The 24,711-nt window shown below is 31.7% G+C and overlaps 2 protein-coding genes across 2 annotated transcripts; both read left to right on the plus strand.

Moving 5' to 3' along the window:
• Positions 1 to 85: 85 nt before the first annotated feature.
• On the plus strand, positions 86 to 2,194 carry LOC129950463 (uncharacterized). Its single transcript, XM_056062402.1, has 5 exons — positions 86 to 90; positions 616 to 840; positions 1,039 to 1,172; positions 1,247 to 1,524; positions 2,138 to 2,194. Exons 1-5 carry the CDS (start codon positions 86 to 88, stop codon positions 2,192 to 2,194), a joined length of 699 nt encoding a protein of 232 aa, XP_055918377.1.
• An 8,443-nt stretch (positions 2,195 to 10,637) lies between these two features.
• On the plus strand, positions 10,638 to 17,004 carry LOC129950991 (alpha-N-acetylgalactosaminidase). Its single transcript, XM_056062971.1, has 9 exons — positions 10,638 to 10,903; positions 15,332 to 15,509; positions 15,575 to 15,844; positions 15,905 to 16,066; positions 16,129 to 16,268; positions 16,343 to 16,415; positions 16,495 to 16,647; positions 16,723 to 16,798; positions 16,862 to 17,004. The coding sequence occupies exons 1-9, from the start codon at positions 10,743 to 10,745 to the stop codon at positions 16,891 to 16,893; spliced, it is 1,245 nt and encodes a 414-aa protein (XP_055918946.1). The 5' UTR covers positions 10,638 to 10,742; the 3' UTR covers positions 16,894 to 17,004.
• The last annotated feature ends 7,707 nt before the right edge of the window (positions 17,005 to 24,711 follow it).

Below are 24,711 nucleotides of genomic sequence, written 5' to 3' on the forward strand. Positions count from 1 at the left end.
GTCAGCGATGTGCGATGCTGCGAGCAGGGGGTTCTTGTTATATGGATATTTGTTGATTTTGTGAGTGCGATGGCGTGCGTTGGATATGAGGTTTGTTTATTACAGGGGTGTTATATGAAATTAAGTTTAAGCATTTTTTGAGTTTAATAATGTATTTTTATTTTACATTTATTTTATACCAAGTTTCCGAAAAGCTTAAAAGGCTCATCTTTCCATTATAGGCTTTCTAAACCATACCGAAAACTCCGTTTTCGCGAGAAAATAGGTTTTCATCGAAAACCTATACCGAAAACACAAGTTTTCCCATACATTTTTCGTAACCCACAAGTTTTCGTTTTGAACAAGTTTTTGATAAAACCTCTCGAAAACCAGTTGAAATTGATAGATGAAGTAAACAAACTAACCTAATGAACAATTCAAAGGTTATTGAAATGAAATGAAAACATTCAAATATCAATCAGACATAAAAAAAAACATCTGACAGCTGACTCAGGAGAAAATTTACAGTTTTAATTTCAAACTACATATTGTTATTTGGTTATGGTTAATTAACTGGTAGGTAATATTTTTTATCAATCATAAAACATAGTAAATAATTGTACTTTTTCTTTCTAGAAAATGGAAGAAGAACAAAAAAAAGAACAAACCAAGGAAGTTATGGTCCATTCCCGACGAGGAACTCCTCCTAGAGTTATGGGCCGATAAGGAGCCAGGATTGCGTGGTGCAAGAAGAAATCTCCACATTTACAAAGAAATGTCGGTAGCATTTGAGGGTCGGCTAGTGGATTACACTCCCGACGAAGTGAAGGTGAAGCTGCACAACCTCACAACGAAATATAAGTAAGTGCATACCTACGTCCTACATACATAAATAATTTTACATCGGCCAGGATCTATGTATATTTTACTTTCACTCGAAATAATATTGAAATTCATTGAAATTGGTTCGATTTCAGCTTTATTTCGAATGAAAGTGAAACGTGTTGATGGTGGACGATAGAATATTTACATTCACTAATATATTTTATTCTTTAATAGTCGTGAAAAAAAGAAGATTGGGCCGTCGGGTGGATCACCATCAGAATGGCATTTGTATTCGAAGATACATTCCATTCTCGGAGAGCATCGAATCCATAATCTTCATTTATATATAGAGGACAGCCGTCCCTCAGGTAATACATAAATTCAAGTAAAAAAGCAGCACACTTTTTCAACTAACAGATATGTATATTATTTTAATTTGTAGATGATAATGACATTTCAACGGACGCAATTCCCGCTTCTGACGAGTTGAGGTCGAGATCAAGGTCCAGGTCAAGATATTCCTCATCTCAGTTGGACATCAATGACAATCCATCTGCGGAATCTACTTCACCAATCGCTACTTCTTCTACTTCTAGGCCGCGGGCTGAAAAGAAAAAAAAAAGAAAAAATAATGAACACAAAAGTGATCCGCAGATGGATGAATTTATCAGAGATTGCAAGCAATGGGAGGAGAGGAACTTTGCGTTGGAAGAAGAAAAAGTAAAGGCCCAACTATAATAGGCATAAGCTAGCATATGCGCGCATAAGTAAACGTGCGAATACAAGAAATCTCAATATGAGTGAACATAATAGAGTCTAGCTCCGTTTCGTTCAATTTTTCTCAGTTTCGTTAACTTAAGCACACTTAAGCAAGAGCGATCCCAGTCGCTCGCCGCATAAGTAAAATCTGACATGTAGATACGTGAGCAAAATTGCATTATGGCTATGCAGTAATTTCGCGAACTTAAGTGAATTTTCGTTGTGTTTTTGACATAAGCTTATGTTTGCTTATGCCTATTATAGTTGGGCCTTAACTCTTTTTAAAGATTTCCTTGAAGAGTCAAAAAAATTCAACGAGAAATTTATTAAAATGTTCGAGTGAAATCAAAAATAAAGAAAAAAAAATTAAAATGTATGTTTTGATATTTTTTTTTGCTAAAGTTATTGAGTGGGTGTAATTATATTTTTTGTTTTCGAGGTTTGTAGGTATTATTTATTTGTTCTAATAATTGCAAATTCAGCTTAAATAAAATAGAAAGAAAAAGTTAATTCTGCAGTATAGGATTATACATTTTTGTTTCTAATTATCTCTTTTAATTCTGAAACATTTTAGATTACTGGAATGGAAACTCAATTTATATTTGAAGTAGGGCAGGGTAGGTATTTATAATACGCTTCAGGCATTCTGTGGGAATTTCAAAGCATGGTTGAATGGATATCCAGCAAAAACAGGTGGATTTATTTCCTTCAAATCATTCTTTAAATTGAAAATGGTTGCAAGACACACTTAGGTGACATAAATTAGAACTCAGAACCGTCTGAACCATCTAAATGAAGAGAGTAGTTTTGAAATGACAGGGGTTTGTATGTAACACTTCCAAGAATTTCGAATGAAAATCATACAAAATTCTTAAAAGTGTTACTTGCAACCCACCGTCATTTCTACGGTTCTTTCTACTCTCTTCATTGGGATGGTTCAAACGGTTCGGAGTTTTAATTTATGTCTGCTAACTGATTCCGTAAAAAGAAATCTGTAACTATTCATAGGAATAATTATTAGGACTACTTTTGTAAGAGCAAAAAATCGGATTTACCGATAATCAACCACAGCTAGCAATACAGTTGAATGCCATCCCTTATAATTATTGTAATCTACAGAATCCAGAGCTGGGGCTTGGATCTCAATATGGCACCCATCCTCAGTAAAATTGAAAATTATAAAAAAAAAAGTTATTAAGAGTACAAAAATGACTCTTCCAAACCAATACGAAACATTCAGTACGACTACTAAACAACAACAACGTGTTGTTTTGTCTTCTTCAACGTTTCGCATTAGTTTGAGAGATTCTTGAATCTATACTATACCAATAGCTCCAAAACACTGAGGGAAACCAAGTTTTTCAAAACCACTCACATTTTCTTTTATAGTTTGTTCTGTGAGTGGATAGGCACAAAGGTATTTTGGTTTTGGAACAAGCCAAACCTTTCTACAAAACTCTTTTAAGATCATGCCTACTGTGGATGTGCCAACGCCAAAGATAGCTGCAACTGTCCTGTATTCAGCAGACGACCCAAGCGTATATATTGCAATGGCTGTTCTTTTTTTCAAAGGTATGCACTTTCTAAAGCTGGTATCGTGCATTTCTAGATTTTTCAGCTCATTGCACATTATGTCGAATGTTTCACGGCTCATTCTAAAATGGTGTTTAAAAAACTCATCATTGTTTTCAAAGACTTCGTGTTCCCAAAAAGTGCTTGTACGTATCTGACATTGAGTTAGAAAGTTTGTTTTTATAATTTAGAGGTAAATGGTATTATGGAATCTTACCTTTGTCCACATGCTTCTCTGGCGATGATGATTCTCAATTGCATCAATCATACTCTTATTTTTTTTAATTTTCAAAATAAAACGCTGACGTTTTCTGGTCATGGTAGAGCCTTGAGGTAATGATATGAAGTTGAGCAGGAACTTCATGCTTTGTTCCATTTTCTTTGTATGTATGGAAATCAAACCAATTTGGCGAGAATTCATTTTATTTCACAAATTATTCGAAAACCAATAAATTTTTAAATTAAAAATATACTATTTATACAAAATTTGACAATTAGTATCAAAATAATGGAAATGTCAAACGAAAACTTGTAAATACTCGGTGTGAGCTTTATGAATTTTCGGAAACTTTTCGCCGAAAACCGGGTTTTCAGTTTGGTGTTGAAAGGCTATTACCATAGCATGAATTTCGATTAGCGTCTATTTTTATTTGATAGATATGTGGATATAAATATAATAATTATAGCAGTTTTAAAGCGAGAAAACATTTATTTCTATTTTAAATTAAGTTCAATTTCTCACATCAAACACACGCAAAAATGGTTTATGTTGACATTTCTAACGTACGCCTTACTATTTATTCAAAAAACTTATTTAAGGCTCGAAAAAAACAAAATACAAAAAAGTTAAGTCTGAAGAAGAAAATATTTTTTTTTATGACTTAACGGTGTTTCCTCGCCTTAGTAAAACATGTTCTATTCAAATCCCTACCTATAAATAAAAATCAGAAGGAAGTTCGTGCTGAGGTAATGAAAAGTCGCCCACTTAAAAGGCTCCTTACCGAAATTATCGGCTTTGGCCGAAAACCTACATCTCAATCTCAAGTTTTCCTATACATCATTGCACCAATCCTTGAGGCAATTTTTACCAGCTGTCTTTACCTGGTTTATGTTCCCTCGGCATGGAGAGAAGTTAAAGTTGTTTTTATACCTAAAGCAGGTAAATGGTACCAACTCTTCTAGTAGACGATTCGTTAGTAGAGGAACACCGCAAGGTGGTGTTCTATCCCCTCTACTCTGGAACCTAGTGGTGAATGAAAATGCCTTACAAAATGCCTTGGACAGACTAATACTTTGGGCTGATCAGCGTAGACTGGGTGTTAACCCACACAAAACCGATCTGGTCTTATTTTCGAGGAGATACAAAATTCCATTTGTCAACCTTCCCTATATTAAATTAATCCAATTAAAATTCTCAGACGAGGATAAATAATTGGGTATTGTCTTAGACAAAAAACTAAATTGGAAACGCAACGTACAGGAAAAAGTCAAAAAAGCTACTGTAGATCTCTTTTCTTGCAAAAAAGCTATTGGCATTGGCTATACACATCGGTAATCAGACCGATTTTAACGTACGATGTGGCAGTATTGGGGACTGCTTTAGAGAAAGCGATAAGAGAAAGAGAAAGGGATAAGCTAAATAAAGTCCAACGTTCAGTATAAGCGGATCGCTTCGCACGACCCCGTCTGCGGCACTGGACACCTTGCTCTACCTTAACCTCTTGACATATTTAGCAAACAAATAGCTGCAAGCTCTGCTATTCGCCTCAATGCTTTATCGCAGTGGACTAACAACAACATTGGCCACTCCGTAATTCTAAGGTACTTAGAATCAATTGCAGAGCACACAGACTACACCATCCCCGAACTACAATTCGACAGAAAATTCCAGATTTATATACCTACCAGATCTTTTTGGGAGGGTAGGACAATCTTGGAGGATGAGTCAATCCATTTTTACACAGATTGGTCAAAAACAAAAGAAGGGGTTGGTGGACGACTAAAATTAAGTCTCTCATTCCGCCTTCCCAATCATTGCATTGTAGCGTGTTCAGGCGGAACTTTTGGCGATAAAAGAAGTCTTGTCTTGGCTCAAAGAAAACTTGATATCAACATCTGATATGCGTAATTTTTCTGATAGCCAGGCCGCTATCAAATCTCTGGACTCTGTCTCTACAAACTCTATAACAGTCCATAACTGTCGATCATCTCTAATGGAGATGGCGCAACAGTTTAATATAACTCTTTGCTGGGTGCCGGGCCATAGAGACATTCCAGGTAACTGTAAGGCAGATGAACTCGCCAAGAAGGTACAGTACAGCCCATCCTTCCACGTTTGGCAAGTACTGGCATACCAATTGCTGCTCTTGTAAACTGCTGCTAATGCAAGACGCTGTGAGGAGGGCAGCCACCAGGTGGAACAACATCACCACGTGTCAAGTCACAAAAAACACTGGATTTAAAACGTTCAATGTGCTTGCTCTCTTTAAGCAGATCGCATATAAGCTCCATAATAGGTGTCATAACCGGACACTGTCTAATAGGAAAGCACGCCGAGAGACTAGGCGTATTCTCAAATGACTTTTGCAGAAGCTGTATGGACGAGGAAGAGGAAGAAACGGTTCTTCATCTTCTCTGCACATGCCCTGCTCTAGCCCGAAAACGCAAGAATTACCTAGGAGAATTCTTCTTTAACGATCTAAACGATCTAAATCATATCGGTATAATCAGCCTCTCACGTTTCGTAAGGGACTCAAGCTGAGCTTAGGAGGAAGCCTCAAGATTCATGTGGGCCATTAAACTGGCCTAAGTGTGTCCGTTTCCATCTTGGACAGCCACTATTGGTAAGCCACAAGTTTTCGTAAACAACAAGTTTTATATAAAACATTTCGAAAACTAATAACAATTCAAAGAAGAAATAAACAAGCAAACCTTTCCAAACATTCAGCGGTCAATTAAATGTAAAGCTGATGGCTGCTTTCAAAAGAAATATTTCATTTTGATATTTTAAATTTTTGCCCACAACTCCAGAAGTCCTGAGGTTTGAATTTAAATGTTTTTGATGTGGGGGATGTTTAAAATAAATAAAAAAAAAAACACAACGTAAATAGTATTAAAATGTAGAATAAGTATATATGTACATACATGTATATTTATTTTTAATTTTAGAGATATCAATAGTAAATTTCCCGGCTCTGGTGTCCCCAATAGTTTCTCTTCAAACCAACACGAAAATGATGTTGATATACAATCAAGGCAAGAAGACTCGAAAACCCTTTTAAACTAGATTTTCCAATAAACTATGGGCGTAAGTCTTTATGCAAAAATATGGGAAAAGATTTAATCAAATTAGACAACATAATTCTACTTATGACGTCTTTGTATATAAAATGTATAGTACTACTATCATGGGTTTTTATGGGGGAGCCACCTAGTGGCTACGGTGACATTAGCTACTGAAGTTTACTTTACTTAACTTTTTAAATGATCCTGATCCCGATGCCAACTTAAGGCTACGGCTAAAGTAAAAAGAAACAGCTCCATTATAATGCTATAGATTTTATAAACAAAGACAATACCCTTTTAATGAAATATACAAACAACAATTAAAAGATAAATATTATTAATTGCACATAAACATATTGCATGTGCATTCAAAATGTTGTTACAATCGATAAAGTCTGCGCAATGTTCTGCATTTTACTTATTGCGAATACACTTTGCGAAAGTGAATTTGGGTGTTCCAATATAATTCGTTATTGTGAATTGGATTTTCGAACATGCAAATGGATGTTCTGTATTTCGGTTTATTACTTTTTTTAAACGCATTCAAATCACATTTTTTATTTCTGTGAATTGATCTTTGTTAGCTTCCTTCTTCTAGGAATCGGAGTGTAGCAGCAACTTTTTGAACTGAATGAATCGATGAAGGTATTATAAAGGCTTTATTTCCCTTAGAACATATGAAAAACCGTCTTTGATTTAAAATAACAATGAAAGCTTAAAAGAGAAAACCAAGAATTTTCTTTATTTATGAGAACAATTCTACATAATTTTCATACACTTACATTATGTCAGGTAAATACATTATATTTGATTTGTCTCCCAAAATTCGTCTCCTTATTTTTTCTCTTGAATTCTGCTTCCTTTTTCCACTTAAATTGAGAATAATATTGCATCCATCTTTAAAACAGCAAAAAATTCACTTCAGAAACAAAATAAAAATGGATGATACTTCAGTTCTGACAGTTCGAAATAATTTCGAAGTTTTCGAAATCGATCTAATTGAAGAACATTCAATTTCATTTCACGTGAAATTGAAAAGTGATTTCAATTCACTTTCGATCGAAATTCGGAACATGGGCGTAAATCTGTGATTTATTTATTTTCTGAAGAATTCCATTTATAGATTATGTAAAAGGGTTCTTGTCAAAATGGAAAAAGAATAAGTAATATTTCTTTAAAATACAAAATACAAATTGAGATGGGGTCGCAGTTTGCCTGAGGAGTGTTTTTATAGACAATCATGATGGTAGAGATTAGTGAAGTAAGGTTCCGAATTTGAAGTCTATGACACTTAAAAAACTAACTTATTGCCTTGGTGAAAATGTACGTTCAAAGAATGCAGTTGACTGCAATTAAAAACTAAATGTTGTTTGAACTTGGCCATTGATAATGTACCTATAAGAATTGAACTCGAGTGTTAAACAATTACAAGCGGATCAGAAACTTCTTGCGTTCTCGAAGAAAATGGCTTGGGCCCAAAACTATATCGCCAAATTAAAAATGTCATAGCGCCCAAAAAAATTGTATTACCATTTTGTTGTATACGATTTGGGCAATGTTAAAGAACCTTTGGCGTTAAAACTTTTTTGAGTTTAATGAAATTACAAATAAAAAAACCGTTCGGTTTTATTGCCCAATAAAATGAAGCCAAGACTCAAGATATTACAAAAATTTTTTCAGAAAAAAATGTCACATAGCCCAAAATCAATGTCATATTTCCCAAATCAATTTTAAAGTATCATTACGCCCAAATTACCAATTGTCATATTGGAAAAAAATGTCATGTGTTTTAACAGTTGGGCAAAACTGGCAAATTTTTTGTTTATTTTGGGCACTACGACATTTTGGGTTTTGAATTTTATCGCCTAAACGCAAACAAAAAAATGTCACAACTCAGAACGTTAAAAAAGTGCAACAAATATGTTTTGGCTTTATTACACTTTTAGAAAGCGAAATTAAACGAAATGGTGTTTATACGCATAGCAGTAAAATATACATGTTACCTGCAACGGACCTGCCTCCGCTCAATTCAGCACGTACCCCAAACCCTATATATTAAGCCCAACTAGGAGAGCATTTATGCTACAATACATTTTACTGTTTATACGCCATTATGCTGGATGATTTGTGAGCAAAATAATTCTTTCCGTCGTTATGAACTTTCTAAATTTGGGCGTTACGACATTAAAAGTTGGTTTGGGTAATGTGACATTTTATTTGGGCTTTGTGACGTTTTCTTATTGATATTTTTTAGGTTTCTCTTTTTGGGCTTTATGTCATTTTATGATTTGGGTAATATGTCTTTGTTTGATAGGACATAAGAAACGATAGAAATCATGATCGTTTAAATGCCCAAAATAAATGTCTCAAAGACCCCCTATGTCATAAAACCCATTTTCAAAATTAAAAATTCTTTTAGGCAAAATGACTATCAACAATTTGGACGCTCTTTTATTAAACAATTATTAAGGCGTTACTACATTTGCTTTTGGATTTTTTGGCGATTTTATTAAAAACTTTTGGTTTTGGACGGAATTACCTACGTCGCCGGAGAAATAATAAACATTGGTTAGAGCAGCATTCTACTCGGCTTATGATTTCTAATTGGACAGTGCTGTCGAATTAAATTTATTGACTTTATCATATTTCGCTGTTGATAGTCTGCATTGAAAGGACAAAGGATGAATAAGATAAGAAGTTTCGGACAAAATATCATTTATAAAAAAAACGAAAAGTTTAGAAGACAAAACGGAGCCCTGGGGCTCACAAGAGTTTATTTTGTGGATATAAACCAATCCAATGCAACATGTATTGAACTCTCCGAAAGGCAGTTTCTAAACCAATAAAGAAGAGTTTCATCAATACCAAATGCACACATTTTCGATAAGATAGCTTGATACCAAGATGTATAAAATGCATTGCCCTTTTAATATATTTTAAAAGGACCTTAAAAATATTTAGCACGTCAACAAAAATAGAAGTTAATAGGAAAAGTATAAATGTTAAGTTATTTTTTTTTTATAAGTTCTATCCGGCTCTCAGGTTCTTGAACTTAACCGATAAGTTCTTATAGGCTCTTATAAAATTAGCATATAATCTTTAACTTTAATTCGCTAACTTTATGTTTATTATACTAATAAACAATTAATAGTTGATAAAATATTTTTTTTTTTTTGAAATTGTTTCGATGTTTGTGTTATTTTAATTATAAGTAACATATGCCTAATAAACTAATTATACTTACTTGTTTATCTTTTGGGAACATCAGTTTCTTAAAAAAAAAAATGGCCAACAAATTCAAAACACCAAAAAAACAGCGTACTTTAACCAACCACTTGCATCTATCATGATTATTTTATGATACGATCACTTGTTTTGTTTTTTAAAGAAATTATAAATGTTTTGACTAAAGACCATCATTATAATCTTGAAATGGAAGGTTTATTTATAAATTGTCAAGATCCTATCACCTTCGGTACGTATATAGATAGTATTTATTTGAATTCAATTATTTAGAAGACTTTACGTGAGTAAATTATATGCTTCTCTATTTATGAAGATCTTGAAGGACCGATAACATATATATTGATTACCTTCTAACTATATCAATATATCTGGCCTAAATTTTGCTAGCCAGATAAAATAGTTCGATGATAATAAAGTAAACAAATACAAAAAAACACCTCGCCCCCTTAATTACACCTCCTCTGGACTCAAATAGTTAACATTCTAAAAGCACCATAGACACTCAGCAATAAAAAATAAACACTGATAACAGCTGAAGTACTTTCCCTTTCGAATTGGTAGAGCAGAGGATACTCTGTCCAAGCACTTCTCGTCCGTCACTATATCAAGTCTCAAACCCATAGAATTCCAAGTTACACCTTACACCAGTCCCAGAACCTTTTGAAATATTCGCCAAATTCTCGTCGTCATTTTCCTGCTTATCACTTCAAAAACACGAATAACGCGACACTTGCAAGTGTCAAACTGCTGATTACGAACGAGTACGCTTTACGCCCTAAGTTTGATGCGAATACTCTATTATCTATGAAGTAGCTTAGCTACATATAAATAGTTGATATCAAAACCATATACCACACCACCGCGGCCGCGTCCGCCGCTGTGGCCGCTATCGTAGGTCTAAATGTGATTATCAATTAAATTGTTTGAATTTGAAGAGTGTGCAGTGTACATGCTATAAAATGAACTGAATTTTGGATGAAGGATTCATTCGTTAAGTTCTAGTGTCACACCAAACAGGTGGGGATTGGAGAAAAATAATATTGAAATAAAAAGAGTTTAAACAAATCTATAGCGCCATGAAGTTAAGCGCAATTGTTTTAGCAGTTTTAGTGGTGATTGTTAATCAAAGTGATTGCTTAGAAAATGGTCTTGCAAGGACACCTCCAATGGGCTGGATGCACTGGGAAAGATTCAGATGCATCACAGATTGCAAGAGCTATCCAGATGAGTGTATTAGGTGAGTTCTTTAAGTTATCAGTGCCTACAGATCTTGATAGTTGCTTCAATAAATTGAAAGAAAATATTTACAATACAATATTGACAAATTGATTTTGAAATTGAGATAAAAGATGAATGCAAGTGGAAAATTTGAAAATAACCAGTTACAAATCTTTGAAATTACAAGTATGTCTGAAGATAATGAAGCTTTTTGTTTATATTTATAATTAATAAGACGGATGTGTAAAGTTTTTTATTCAAAATTGCATCTTTTTTTTACACAATAGACTGTGGTAATATTAATTGTCTATTTTTACTACGAGCTGACCTGCTCGACGTTGTTCTTTTTTTTTATTTAATTTAAAGAATACATTTGCAAGAAAATATCCTTATATTTTGATATTTTTATTTTTTAAAGGTGAATTGTATATAACACAATATATATGTGCAGGTAAAAAATGTTTCCATCTATGACAGCTGGCTTTTTATAGTTTACTTTAGTGGCAAATATTAAATAAAGGTGTTTTCAACTAAAGATTTTAGAATAGCCCATTGTTGAATAGGCAACTGATGTTACTTCTAAAACTGTAACTTTGTGATGTTTGCAAGTAAAAACTACGCAATTCCCGAAATAGAACCAAACACGACTCAAATTCACGTTAAAATTGTTAAAATTCGCTAAAGAATTTGCAGTCACATTGGGCAGTTGTGCAAGAAGAGTTTCCTGACCGTGTTATATCTCGAAAAAGTAATCACAATTGGCCACCAAGATCCGGTAATTCAACACCTTTATATATATTGTATTAGGGGCTAAGAAAAAGAAATTTCAAATGGGTGATCGGAATCTCTGATCCTTTTGAAACAAAAAGTAAAATGAATATAATTTGTCTTCCTCTTGACAAAAATTACACTTTGATCGCAAGGAAATTAAGCTTTTATATCATAAAAATTAATACCTGACGTTTAGTTGATACTAACCAATTGTTGACTTTTCTAATATATTAAATTATTTAATTTGTACTTTAATTTTAATTCTTATGTCTAAATTTAGTCGTTATTCATTTTTTCAAAAATGTACAAAACAGCAAATATTAACATAAAAAATAATTAACCCTAAATTTAGATGGATTACTTTCAATGATCAACACTTATCTTAAATGCGCTTGATTTCAATAAAGAAATTTATTTCTTATAATGACTGAACAAAATTCCAATAATTGGCTTTAATTCTATAAAAACCAAAGAAAACTTTAATATGGCACCTAAGTTTTTAGTTGTAGATATTTTAAGTTTCGTTGTTTTTCCTCAATCTAAAAAAATGTGACCTAGAGTGCCAGTCATAGCTTTCATTGAAATCAATACGTAACATTTTTGAATTGAAATTTGACTGTGTTTCCCTTTATTACCTTCCCATAGGAAGTTATTGTAATGGGTCCGATTTGTCAAATTGAAAATTTTGACATTTCTCGACGTTACAAGGTCCCTAGAGTCGAAATAAAATATTTTTAGAAAGATGTCTATGCGTGCGTGTGTACGTACGTTCGTACGTCCGTTCGCTACGTTTTGTTCGTCCTCCATAGCTCAAGAACCAGAAGAGATATCAATATAACGATTTTTTTTATAAATAAATAAAACTGACAAAAAAATTGTCACCTCCAAAATTTTACGACTGAAATATGATTTCATCTCTAAAACAATTTTGTCCAACGAAGAAAAATGTTTTTGACATCTGATAAAATTTTGAGAAAAGTCTAATTGACAGTTTTTTTTATAAAAAACAAAAATCTAAAAAAAACATTACTCAAAGTTCGTAAAAATTGAATATCGGTTCAAATATCTTTTCAAAAACTTGAAATTTAGGCTTCAAGCTTATTTTATCTTATAAGAAATATTGTTTTCAACTTTTTGAAAAATGTTGAGAAAAATCGAATTGACAGTTTTTTTTACAAAATATAAAAAACCTAAAAAAAATGTATAAAAGTTGGTAAAAATTGATTTTCGACTCAAATATCTTTTCAAAACTTTCCGATATTGGCTTTAATTTACTTTTATCTTTCAGAAAATTTTGTTGTCAACATTCAGTTAAAGTTTGAAAAAAATCGAATTGACAGTTTTTTTTACAAAAAATAAAAACCTAAAAAAAATGTATAAAAGTTGGTAAAAATTGATTTTCGACTCAAATATCTCTTCAAAAATTTGAAATATTGGCTTCAAACTAATTTTATCTTATAAAAAATATTGTTTTCAACATTCAGTAAAATTTTTAAAAAATTCGAATTGACATTTGATTGAAAAAAGTGCTAAATTACGACCTAAAGCGTTCAACATTTGTACTTCAATAAATTGAATCATATTTCTATTATTTGCACTATTGACCCTTTAAAAATTCTATCGCCAAAAATTAAACAAGCAAAATCTTGAGTAACATAACAAGTTTGCTGAAAAGTTCAGACATTAAAACTGAAACTATAATCAAAGTTTTAAAGCAGGGGGTCATTCCGTGAAACGATAATCGCTGGACGATAGCGTTTTGACGATAGTCTCACACGTAAGACGATAATCGTCAAAGTGATATCGTCAAAACGATAGCGTTTTCAGCAGAAGCATAAAAGTTTCGGTGTAGTTTAGTTTTGTTACAAAATTAATAATAAATTTGCCAGACGTTTGTCGTTCTACATACATTATGTATATGCATTCAATATTAAAATTTGTTGTAACTATTGAAACTTTGAGGCGTAGGAACATTGGTATAGGTATTCGACAGGCAACGATTTTTGTATCGCTCTTGCACAAAGCACTAATCCAAATTAGTTTTGGAAACAAAAATATTTTTGAAGCCAAGTTATGTTTCCTGTGGATAAAATGGAGTCTTCACTTCCTTCCCTTGGACAAAATTGGGTTTATTATTGCACCTAATTTACAAACATATCAGACATTGAACAAACATTTTGATATTATAGTTTTATCTTCGGCGGCAACAAATGAAAACACAAAAAGTGCCAATAACAGTAAACATCACAAATTAGTTGGCATGTTTATTAAAAATGCATTTTTTGCAAATTTTCAAAATTTCCCACAGAGAAAAACCAAGTTTAATAACATTTTCAAGTTATTGAACAAGCACTATCTTTCGTTGAGTTCATTTTGACATTTCAGTCATAGTATAATATACTCAACGAACTTATACTGAAAACGATTGAACGAGACGATAGTGATAAAGTTACGTGAAGCAAATTATTGACGATATCGTTAATGATAATCGTTTTGACGATTATCGTTTCAGAAATTACGGAATGACTCCCCAGATTTTCGAATTTTAAAAGGGGTATTTTTCAAATACAATTTAAATGATAACCATTTCATTAATTTCAATTATTTTATAATCAAGCAAATTACCAAAAAGCACAGAAACAAAAAATATTGTATTTCTAACAATTGTAAACGATCGTTAACTATTGTCGTTCCCTAACGTTAAGTTTGTTACAATCCGTTGCATGACGTCATCATATCGTTTCAGCTCGAGAATTCGGGAGTTAAGTTAAAAGCAGCTTTAATTTTGCATTCGTTGTTTATTTTGCGATTTAGTTGTATAAATAATTTCTTTATAATTATGATTATAATTTCTAATAATTGTGCTTCCTAAAGGCCCAACTATAATAGGCATAAGCTAGCATAAGTAAACGTGTGAATACAAAGAATCTCAATACGAGTAAACATAATGGAGTCTAGCTCCGTTTCGTTCAATTTTTCTCAGTTTAGTTAACTTAAGCAAACTTAAGCAAGAGCGATCCCAGTCACTCGCCGCATAAGTAAAATCTGACATGTAGATACGTTAGCAAAATTGCATTATGGCTATCCGCAGTAATTTCACAAACTTAAGTGAATTTTCGTTGGGTTTTGACATAAGCTTATGTTTGCTTATGCCTATTATATTTGGGTCTTAAATGATTCTAATAAATTCTAAAATCTTAATTTGCTTTTAAATCATAAAATAAATCAGTTTATTTTCCTAATTTGTATTTCAAAAATGAGTGAAATTGGCATTTGGACAAATGTCAGAATTTTTTATAACTCTTTGAATTATTTAACTAATGCAAAATTTTATAAAGTTTTGTGTAAGGGATGCTTCTTATATTGGAAAAAGAACAAGCACTTTTTCTTTTTTTATAGAAAATACAACTTGTGATAGCCTCATAACCTGCGTAAGAACTTTTTTGGAGATACCTAATATTATTGATACTTTCTGCAAGTACAATAGTCATGTAAAATTCCAAGTATGAAATTAATGACACCTGAAAAATTAACTGGCTGCCATAGTTTTATTGTGCGTTCAAAGAATGAAGTTTACTGGAAATGAATTCTCGTATGTTGTCTGAAATTGCCCATTAAAATGTTAGCTACAATTATTGGCTTTATAACTATTAACAATTTTATATTTTAATTTCAGTGAGGACCTTTTCAAACGAATGGCTGATAAGTTGGTCTCTGAAGGTTATGCCAAAGCTGGTTATGAATATATCATAATTGATGATTGTTGGCTGGAGAAGGAAAGAGACAACAAAACACAAAAACTCGTTGAAGATCGTGAACGATTCCCAAGTGGTCTTAAGGCTTTAGCTGACTACGTAAGCTCTATCAAACACTTTGACAAAAAATTACTCTTTTCTAAAGAAATGTCTACAACTTTTAGATTCATGGAAAAGGATTGAAATTCGGTCTCTATCAAGATTACGGAACTCTCACATGTGCCGGATATCCAGGTGTTATTGATCACATGGAACTTGATAGTCAGACGTTTGCTGATTGGGATGTCGATTATGTTAAACTTGATGGTTGTTATGCTGATATCGATGACATGGACAAGGGTTATCCAGCATTTGGAAACTTTTTGAACAAAACCGGCAGACCAATGGTTTACTCATGCAGTTGGCCAGTTTACCAAGAATACAATGGAAAATTGGTAAGTTTTTTTCATTTTTACTGTCCCGAATTTTAAAAGTTATCGTTTTTTACTTATTAGCCCAATTATACAGCTTTGAAGGAACACTGCAACTTATGGAGAAACTGGGGTGATATTGATGATTCTTATGAATCAGTCGTATCGATCATGGATTATTTCTCAAAGAACCAAGACAGAATTCAACCACATGGTGGTCCAGGTCACTGGAATGACCCTGACATGGTATGGCCAAAAAATAACTTCAAACTCATCTCCAAATAAGTAAATTAAATTCTTTGTTTCAGCTTATCCTTGGAAACTACGGATTAAGTTATGAACAGAGTAAAACTCAAATGGCTGTTTGGGCAATTCTTGCTGCTCCATTGATCATGTCAAACGATCTTAAAGCTGTTCAGCCTGAAATTAGAGATATTCTTACAAATAGGTAAAAAACAAATGATTTTGAATAACATACATATATAAATTATATAAAATAATTTCAAAATTTCATATTTCAAGCGAAATCATTGCGGTTAATCAAGATCCATTGGGAATTCAGGGTCGTCGTGTTCTTTTGAAAAATGATATTGAGGTTCGAGTCTATAGAAATATTCAATACTTTGCTTGAATAACTTACAAAGAGAACATTTTTATTCAAATTTTTCAAATAGGTATGGGCAAGACCTATCACCCCAACATCTGAAGCTGGAGAGTATTCATATGCAGTTGCTTTTGTTAGTCGACGAGCTGATGGAGCACCCTATTCAATAAAAGTCACATTGAAAGAACTTGGTCTAAAGAACACTAAGGGTTATAAGATCAGGGTACATATATTTTGTTATTGATTTTTTTTATATATATTATATTTTATATTTTCAAAAATGTACATTTTATTTTAGGATCTTTTCTCTGGAGCAAAGAAACGTGGAAAGTATCATTCATTGGATACATTTGAAACAAGAATTAATCCAACAGGTAAAAAATTTAAGTGAGATATTTTCAAAATTGTAAATCTTTAATGGGATTATTTATTTTTAGGAGTGAATTTCTACAAATTCAGCGCTTATTAATTATAGGATATTGCCAGTATTATTTTTAATGATGTGAATTACAATTTCTGTGATTGTTGATTATGTAAATAAAAAGAAAAACTAAATATAATAAAAAAAATTATGTTTGTCATTTAATGATTTGTAGACTAAGTAGTTTTTCAAGTTGAATTTAAAAGCTCAATGTCATAATTTTATCTTATTTATACTTAAATTTTAAAACTTACCATGAATTGGCAACTTCTAGCGACAACTTTCAAATCAGCTATCACAAAAAAAAACTTGAATCAACACCAATAACAAATATAATATACAATTTATTCCCAGTTTTTATTTTCTTCAAAAAGTCCAAAAAGTCTAGTTTAGTTTTTCATCTTCTTTTTTATAAATATATTTGACATGTCTCGAGTAACTTCTTGTGAACAAAATGAAGAAGTGTAAGTGTTGGATTGAATTTAAAAGTGTTTTCAAGAATGATAGGCCCTTTTTGGTTCTACAATATCAGCTTCTTCAAATCTTAGCAAAAATTTTAAGCAATTTTGTATCAACACAATTTTATCTGTCAAAATTGACAATTGAATTGAATTCAAAAATCAGTAGTGAAATCGCCTCAAGTGATATATAAGTCCAATTTTTGAAGGTCAAATGTGTTTGGCTCAAGAAAGTGATGGCTACACGTATGTATGTGTTTAAACCATTTTTCCCCCCATGGAATTTATGGTTACGTTGGCATAGTTTTGTTATTGATTAAACATGTAAACTGCACCTAATAGTGCAGTGCAGATCAAATCTGCTTGTTTACATTAACGTGTTAAGCCAGCAATGGCTATCATAGCTGAAGATGATTTGACAATAATTTTGTTTTATAAAATATGGCAAAGAGATCGCAAACTTTGGAAATAATTTCCAAACGTTGCTCTGTCCCTACAAGTTGAATTTGCGTTGGTGAAGCGTGTTTCGTTTCATTTTGTATAGCAAAATGTCAAAAGTGACATCTGTCTATTCAAAATGAAACCTATTATTTTAAAATCTTATTATTTTTAATAACATATCGTAAGCAGTAACAATTGTAGTAGTTAGTACTGTTCTAAACAACAATTAATTTACCAACTATTCTACTTTATTAATCTTTATATTAAAACGGTTTAAAAAAATTAAATTTCATGAAAAAAATAAAGCAAACAGCAAACCTAAATCTGGTTAATAGGCCAATAAATGTATGGGGCTTTCCATGGGTAAAACAAATCAATTTGTTCTTGATCTAGATCTGTCAAAACACAAATGTATCGGTTTTTGCATTCCATGGGGCAGATTAATCCCTCTTGTCCAATAATAATACTATTTTAAAAGAGATTCGTAGCTGGTAATTTGACAGCTTTATAGCACTCCTTACCATCATGTTCCATGCGCCCCAAAAAGAAAAATGATTTTTGAAGGAAAACTCATGGAAACCCCCATTAAAATGTCAGAAGCACAGAAGTCTTTAGTGAATCAAGGGCTTACAGAATTAAAAACAGTGAATAGCAAAAATGACTGCTGCAGAGAGTAAATAGGCAAATTTTTGAGACACGTATCAAGAAACTACAGTTTTGAGTAGATTTTGGATCATCCATTCAAATGTTGACCTTGATTGTGCCTCAAATGGTCTATCGGCTTAGTCCAATTTTAGCATTCTCTTTCCAACATTTCGGCCGGTATCTCACGAATAAATGCTTCAATGTTGTCTTCCAATGTGTCAATTGGAGTAGCCTTGACTGTATAGACATAAGCTTTAACATAGCCCCACAAAAAATAGTCTAAACACGTTAAATCGCATGATCTAGGCGTACAATTGACAATTGAAATAAAATGTTCACCGAACTCGACTCTCAATAAGTACATTGTAGCGGGTGCTGTGTGGAATGTGGCACCGTCTTGTCATGTAATTACCATTGCCAGTTACGTTACGATTCGTATCATTTTCGAAGGAGTACGGTCCAATTATGCCACCAGCCCATAAACCGCACCAAACTGTGACTTTTTCTGGATGCGTTAGTAGCTCTTGCAATGCTTCTGGCTAATGTTCACTCCAAAATCGACAATTCTGCTTACTTACGTACCCATTGAGTCAAAAATGCGCTTCGTCCTTGAACACGCTGAAAAGCGCGATGAACTTTCTTAACAGAGCAAAATTTTGATAATAAAATTTAATAATTTGCAAGCGTTGTTCGTTTTTAAGACAATTCATGGTTAAATTATAGACCAAACTGAAGATGTTTGACAATAAAAAAAAAACACGAAACGTGCGTCAGCTGTTTTACTCAGTGTTGCCAAAAATATAATAGCTCAAAAATCACCCTTTTTTATAGTTTTTGTATTTGGTTCACAAATTCTCTTTTTTATTTTTAAACAATTGTGAAGAAATTACAATTTTTAGTAGATTTTGGACCATCCAATATTATAATAATAGTTTATACATATATTTAAGTTTTTTATGCAAGACAAAAATGACTTACCCTATAGAAAATTAAAAAAAAAGAAAAACCGGACCAAAAATATGCAATGATTTTGATAGGTTTGAAATATTGTTTACAAAAATGTATACTCCATTTTTAATTTCTATCAGATTCTGATCATAGCAACAATGAGTTAGTTAAGGCAGGTGCTTATCTTTAAAGTATCTACGTAGGGAATATTTCCAATAAACAAAATTAAAAAACAAAATATCACACGTTGTATTTCAATCAATAGTAAAGTATAGTAAATAAAACACTAATAAAACATTCGCTGTGGTATCTAACTTTTAATGATAATGGTTTTTTTTAGAACAGTGACCTTTATAGATAATTACTTCTAACATTGCTGGATTAAGAAAAAACTGGGCCTAAAGTAAAATGTAAGGTTTTAAAAAGTGCATTTATACTTCTTATCAGAACAAAATTTAAGATACTGTAAGTCTACAATTTTAAAAAATCTCCACAACACATTTGTGCAGTGGTCTTAACAATTTTTTAGAAGGTGCTCCATGAAGAAACGAAAATGATTTAGTCTACTACCCTTAACATTTTTAAATTTTAAACACATCGACAGGGTTAAACAACCAATACACTAGGCTTTTAGTTTTAAATATCGAAATTGGAGGGAAAAACATTCCACATTCTCAATGTGAGGTTAAATAAGAACCTCTATAATTGACAGATGTCAGAAATTAGCGAGTAAAAAAATGGGGAATGGGGTTTGTGTGTAGTGAATTTTACTAGCTTTTTTGACAAAGCATTGTCTGTACAAATATCATTTAAAACAATACAAAATATGAAAAATTGCGGCGGTGTTCGAGTGGTGTACAAATTTCGTTTACAGTTTTCAAAGCTCTTTTTTGGATTTTGTCAAAAAGAATTAAACTTGCTTTAGGGGCACCTGCTCAAATATTCGTATTATATTCAAGTTTTGAAAAAAATAAAGCTTTGCAAATTACAGCCATATCAGAAAGGATGACCAAATTCTTGTACCATTGGGAAAATCGTAAGCACTTAGCAAAATTTTTGGCCGTGTTGACTATGGTATAAGATCATTCCATTAAAGGTGATCATACACATTCTGAGTTTTGACAGCATTGAGACATCTGCATTGAGTTTTTAAGGCATTAATTTCAACACAGTTGAATCGGAATTTATAAATTTACTAAGGGCAAGGGTGTGATCCTAGAAACAAAATTTAAAAAAACTGAGTCTACTTCCATCAGCAAAACAGTATAATGGATAAGAAGTTGCCGACAAAAGATTGTGTTTGAATATTAAGAAGATAATCGAATCCCTGGGGAACACGAGCATTTTATTAACGCACTTTAAAGACTTTAAACCCTTTTCCACTTAAATCTAACTTTTCCAACTGAATTTCCTGCTTCCATGACACCAAATAATCCAATTGTTCAACTACAGTAATTGACACCTTCAAAACGATTACTAATAAATTGGCATCAATAAGATTAATTAAGTTTTAAATAAATTAATTACTCGATAATGCTACTATTGTCAAACGCGCCCATTTATCTTTAATCTAAGATTCAAATCAATAGTCAATTGGCGTATTCGGAAATAAATTATTTTATCTATAGAAACAATAAGTTACGACAGTTAGATGATGCTGGTTTGATATTATATTGAGATGCGATTTTTTAAAATTCAAGATGCATAATCATGAATGGGTTAAATAGTTTTAATTATTATTTACATTATGGTATGTATCTGTGGGTGAGTGTATATTTTAGATTAACAATTGCTATTGTTAGTAAACTATTCTAATCGTATAACTGCAATAATTGTTTACGTTTTACAACAAAGTGATTATATGATACGTTATTGACGCATCTCATTATTAGAAGTAAGTCTAATTTTTGTTTAATATCAAAAATTTCAAAATAAAACTCGAAAGATTTGATGGAATAAATCAAATTTGTCGTTAATAACATTCAACAGCGACTTTTGAGTTATACCAATTTATAAAATTATACTAAAAATAAATAAATGCAAAAGCATGGAAAACTTTATTACCGCTTTACCCTATGCATTAAACCATGGTTTTCACTAAAAAGGCTTTTACTGTATGTCTCCATACAATTTGAAAAGTATATTTGTTTTCTAAAAATTCATCAGATTGACTTATGGTCGAAAATAGCCCACCAGCTGAGAGCCTTTTCATTGGACTATAACTTGTATACCTGTTAACAACTCTTAAGTTCTTTAAACATGGGTTCCAAGCTATTCTGCTGAATAAACAAATTGAACTTAAAATTTAAAAATATAATCTGCATTCGATTTCGATTTGAGAAATGTTTTCTTTAATAAACAATATAAATATATAAACTCATGTTTTGATTTCTGTAATTATATTTTTCGATGATAATAGCCAAATGCCAGCCGCTTTGCTAGACTAGGCAACTGCATACAGTTGTGGCCAAAATAATAGGAACATTTCTTATTTTTAACTATAAAATTTAGTTATTGCTAAAAATTCAATAAAGAATTTCATGAGTACTCAAACGGGATGTCTCAAGCTCTATTGTTAAAGTGATTTACAATATTTAACTGGTCAATATAATATAAGAAGAACATTTAAACAAAATTTCTCGAAATGGCCATTTTTAGTTAAAAAAGTAAAATGTTTGGTAAGTTTTTGTATCTTGTTTTTTTTTTTTTTTAATTTGTTTTTAAATATCCAGAAGCAAATTTATAAAATTTAAAATTCAATATCGAAAATCTTGGTAAGCTATATAAAACGACTTTACGTATGTTGTTGAGGGTTACCCTTAACTTAACTTGAAAACAAAATAGAAATAAATTAGATGGCGAAACAGTCCGTAGAGATCTAGAGGTTATTGACTTTTAACTCTCAACCATTCATGTGTGCTAATAATGTCAATGTTGTCAATGATGAAAGGGACCTACAGTTTTAAGCTGAATCCGAACGGCTAATTTGTGAAAGCACTTTTTATAAAAAGAATTACTCTTGGAAGATTTGTAAATTCCTAGCAAGAGGAAGTATCCGTAAAAACTTTCCGGATTGTTGGCAAGGCGTCGGTCACATCCTTCGATACTTCACGGTTCTCCGCAAAAGTTCCAAATTCGCCAAAATTGTAGCTCCAAGGCTGCGTATTGCCGTTATGAAGATGGTTTATAACACTATTCCGCAATTTGGTGCGTAAAAGATCGATTTTGGCGTTGGCTGTAATTATGCCTGAACTAGTGGCCATCGAAATCAATTTCGTTGCTTTAAGTAACAAAAGTCAGTAAACTGGGTGTTTGTAACGCCATTCGTTGAACGAAAAGTTGTTCGTAGCCTCATTTTAGAGGGAATATAGTCCAATAATGCCACCATCCATATACAAAATCTATTTTTGTAGTAAATCTGTATTTACGTATGGAAATCCCTATTAGTCAAGTAAAATGTTCTTAATTATCACGTCAAGTAAACTTATGTCAAAATGACAGCTGATCATGTTTTTACATTCATCTGAAAGCTATACTTTATTATTCCGTGATTTATTTATCTTTTGCACAGTTTGATTAAATGTTTTGTGTAAAAGAGTTGCAAATTAGAAAAGAAATAAGTAATATTTCTTCACAATCCAAAATACAACTTATGATCAACTGAGGTAGAGTTAAAGTGGAGTTAAGTTTGAAATATTTGACATCTGAAAAAATTACTTATTGCTTTGGTCTAAATATATGTTTGTTCAAAAAATCCACTTCACTCACCGCATTGACTTTCTGCCAAGGTTGCTAAAGGGAAACAGCTAACAGTGTCACAATGGGCAGGTTCAGACTACATAAGGAACTTAAAAGTAAGTTTCTAGTATTGGCCAGCTGTCAAAAAATTGCCTTCCAAATTAAGATAAATTTATTGGAAAATTTACTGGAAAAATAGTCAAGAAAAATCTCCCTAACTATCAAGTCATGTCTACTTCTGTCAAAATGACAGTTGATCATGTTTTTTTTAATTCAACTGATAGCTAAACTTTATTACTCTTGGGTTTATTTATTTTCTGCACAACTTTATTTAGTGTTTTCTGTAAAAGGGTTTTGGAATAGAAATAAGTAATAGACATTTATGTTTATGGTAATTTTTGTACTACGATTTTTGTGAAGTAAGGTTCTGAATTTTAAATTCATGACACTTGACAAACTAACTATTTGCTTAGTGAAAATGTACGTTCAAATATTAAAGTTCAATGCAATTGAAGCCCCTTATATTGTCTAAACCTGCCCAATAACCTAAAAATAAAAAGAAGCCACTAGATGGCCAATTATGAATGCGGTAAGGTTAAGTTTTGGAGTTTTATTCTCTATTTTTTGGTCAGCATATTATGAAGCACCATGTTTCCAAAAATTTGTTAAAAAATTAACATAATACTTGACAATTAAATGAAACTGTTTATTTTTAGATTTTGTTTCACAACCCAAAGAAAATATTATCAAACAATGAAATTTGTTAATATTATTTTGACCATAGCTGTACCTCTACCTAACAGCCGTAAAGTTCTGACCTGAGGCTGCTGGAACATTTGAATAGATTGCCAAACGTTTGATTTTATGTTAATTATTTTGTATTATGTAAACAAATGAATATAAACGTAAAATTTCATTTTGTTTATTTGCACAAAAAAAATTTCAAAGTATGGGAATGAAAAGACTTACGTTGAATATTTCATTTGACCTTCAATTGGTTACATTTTTGTTTTAAAATAAATGTATGTAAAATTTTTAAATAACGTGCCAAATGAACAAACTAAGAGGGGATTTCTTTTGCTATGAATCACCTTGATAATGAATTATAGTCATACAAATAATAGATGTTTTAAGTTTAACACGTTTCCAGACTCTTTTAATATTAGTTCAAAGCGCTGTTTGATTCATATTTCAAAACTGATAAAAGTTCATATACTTTGAATAGTTTTATAGTTTTATTTTATTATATGTATTTAAAACTTAAACTTTGCTCGAAGATAAAGAAACTATACTTATCACATAAATCACAATGCCTTAGAAAAAGTCTGAAATTCCACATCATAAGAGTATTGAAGAAACTTTGATCGCTTCTTTTGTTTAATTTATTTATAATTAATTGCCAACAACCCTTTTTTATAGATTAAGTTATAAAAAAAACTACTATTGATTTATAAACTGATAGAAGGATTAGAATAATTATCTTATCTTACTTGTTTGAAGTATTATGGAGAGTGAGAAAAGCGTTTGAATGTATGAACTTTTAATAATTAAAAAATTTCCAAAATTTGAATCAGATTGATTTTAACATTTCATTCAAACATTTCTGAAATTAATTTAAGATCGGCCTATTTTACAT

Source organism: Eupeodes corollae, chromosome 3 (assembly GCF_945859685.1).
Source record: "Eupeodes corollae chromosome 3, idEupCoro1.1, whole genome shotgun sequence".
Taxonomy (NCBI): domain Eukaryota; kingdom Metazoa; phylum Arthropoda; class Insecta; order Diptera; family Syrphidae; genus Eupeodes; species Eupeodes corollae.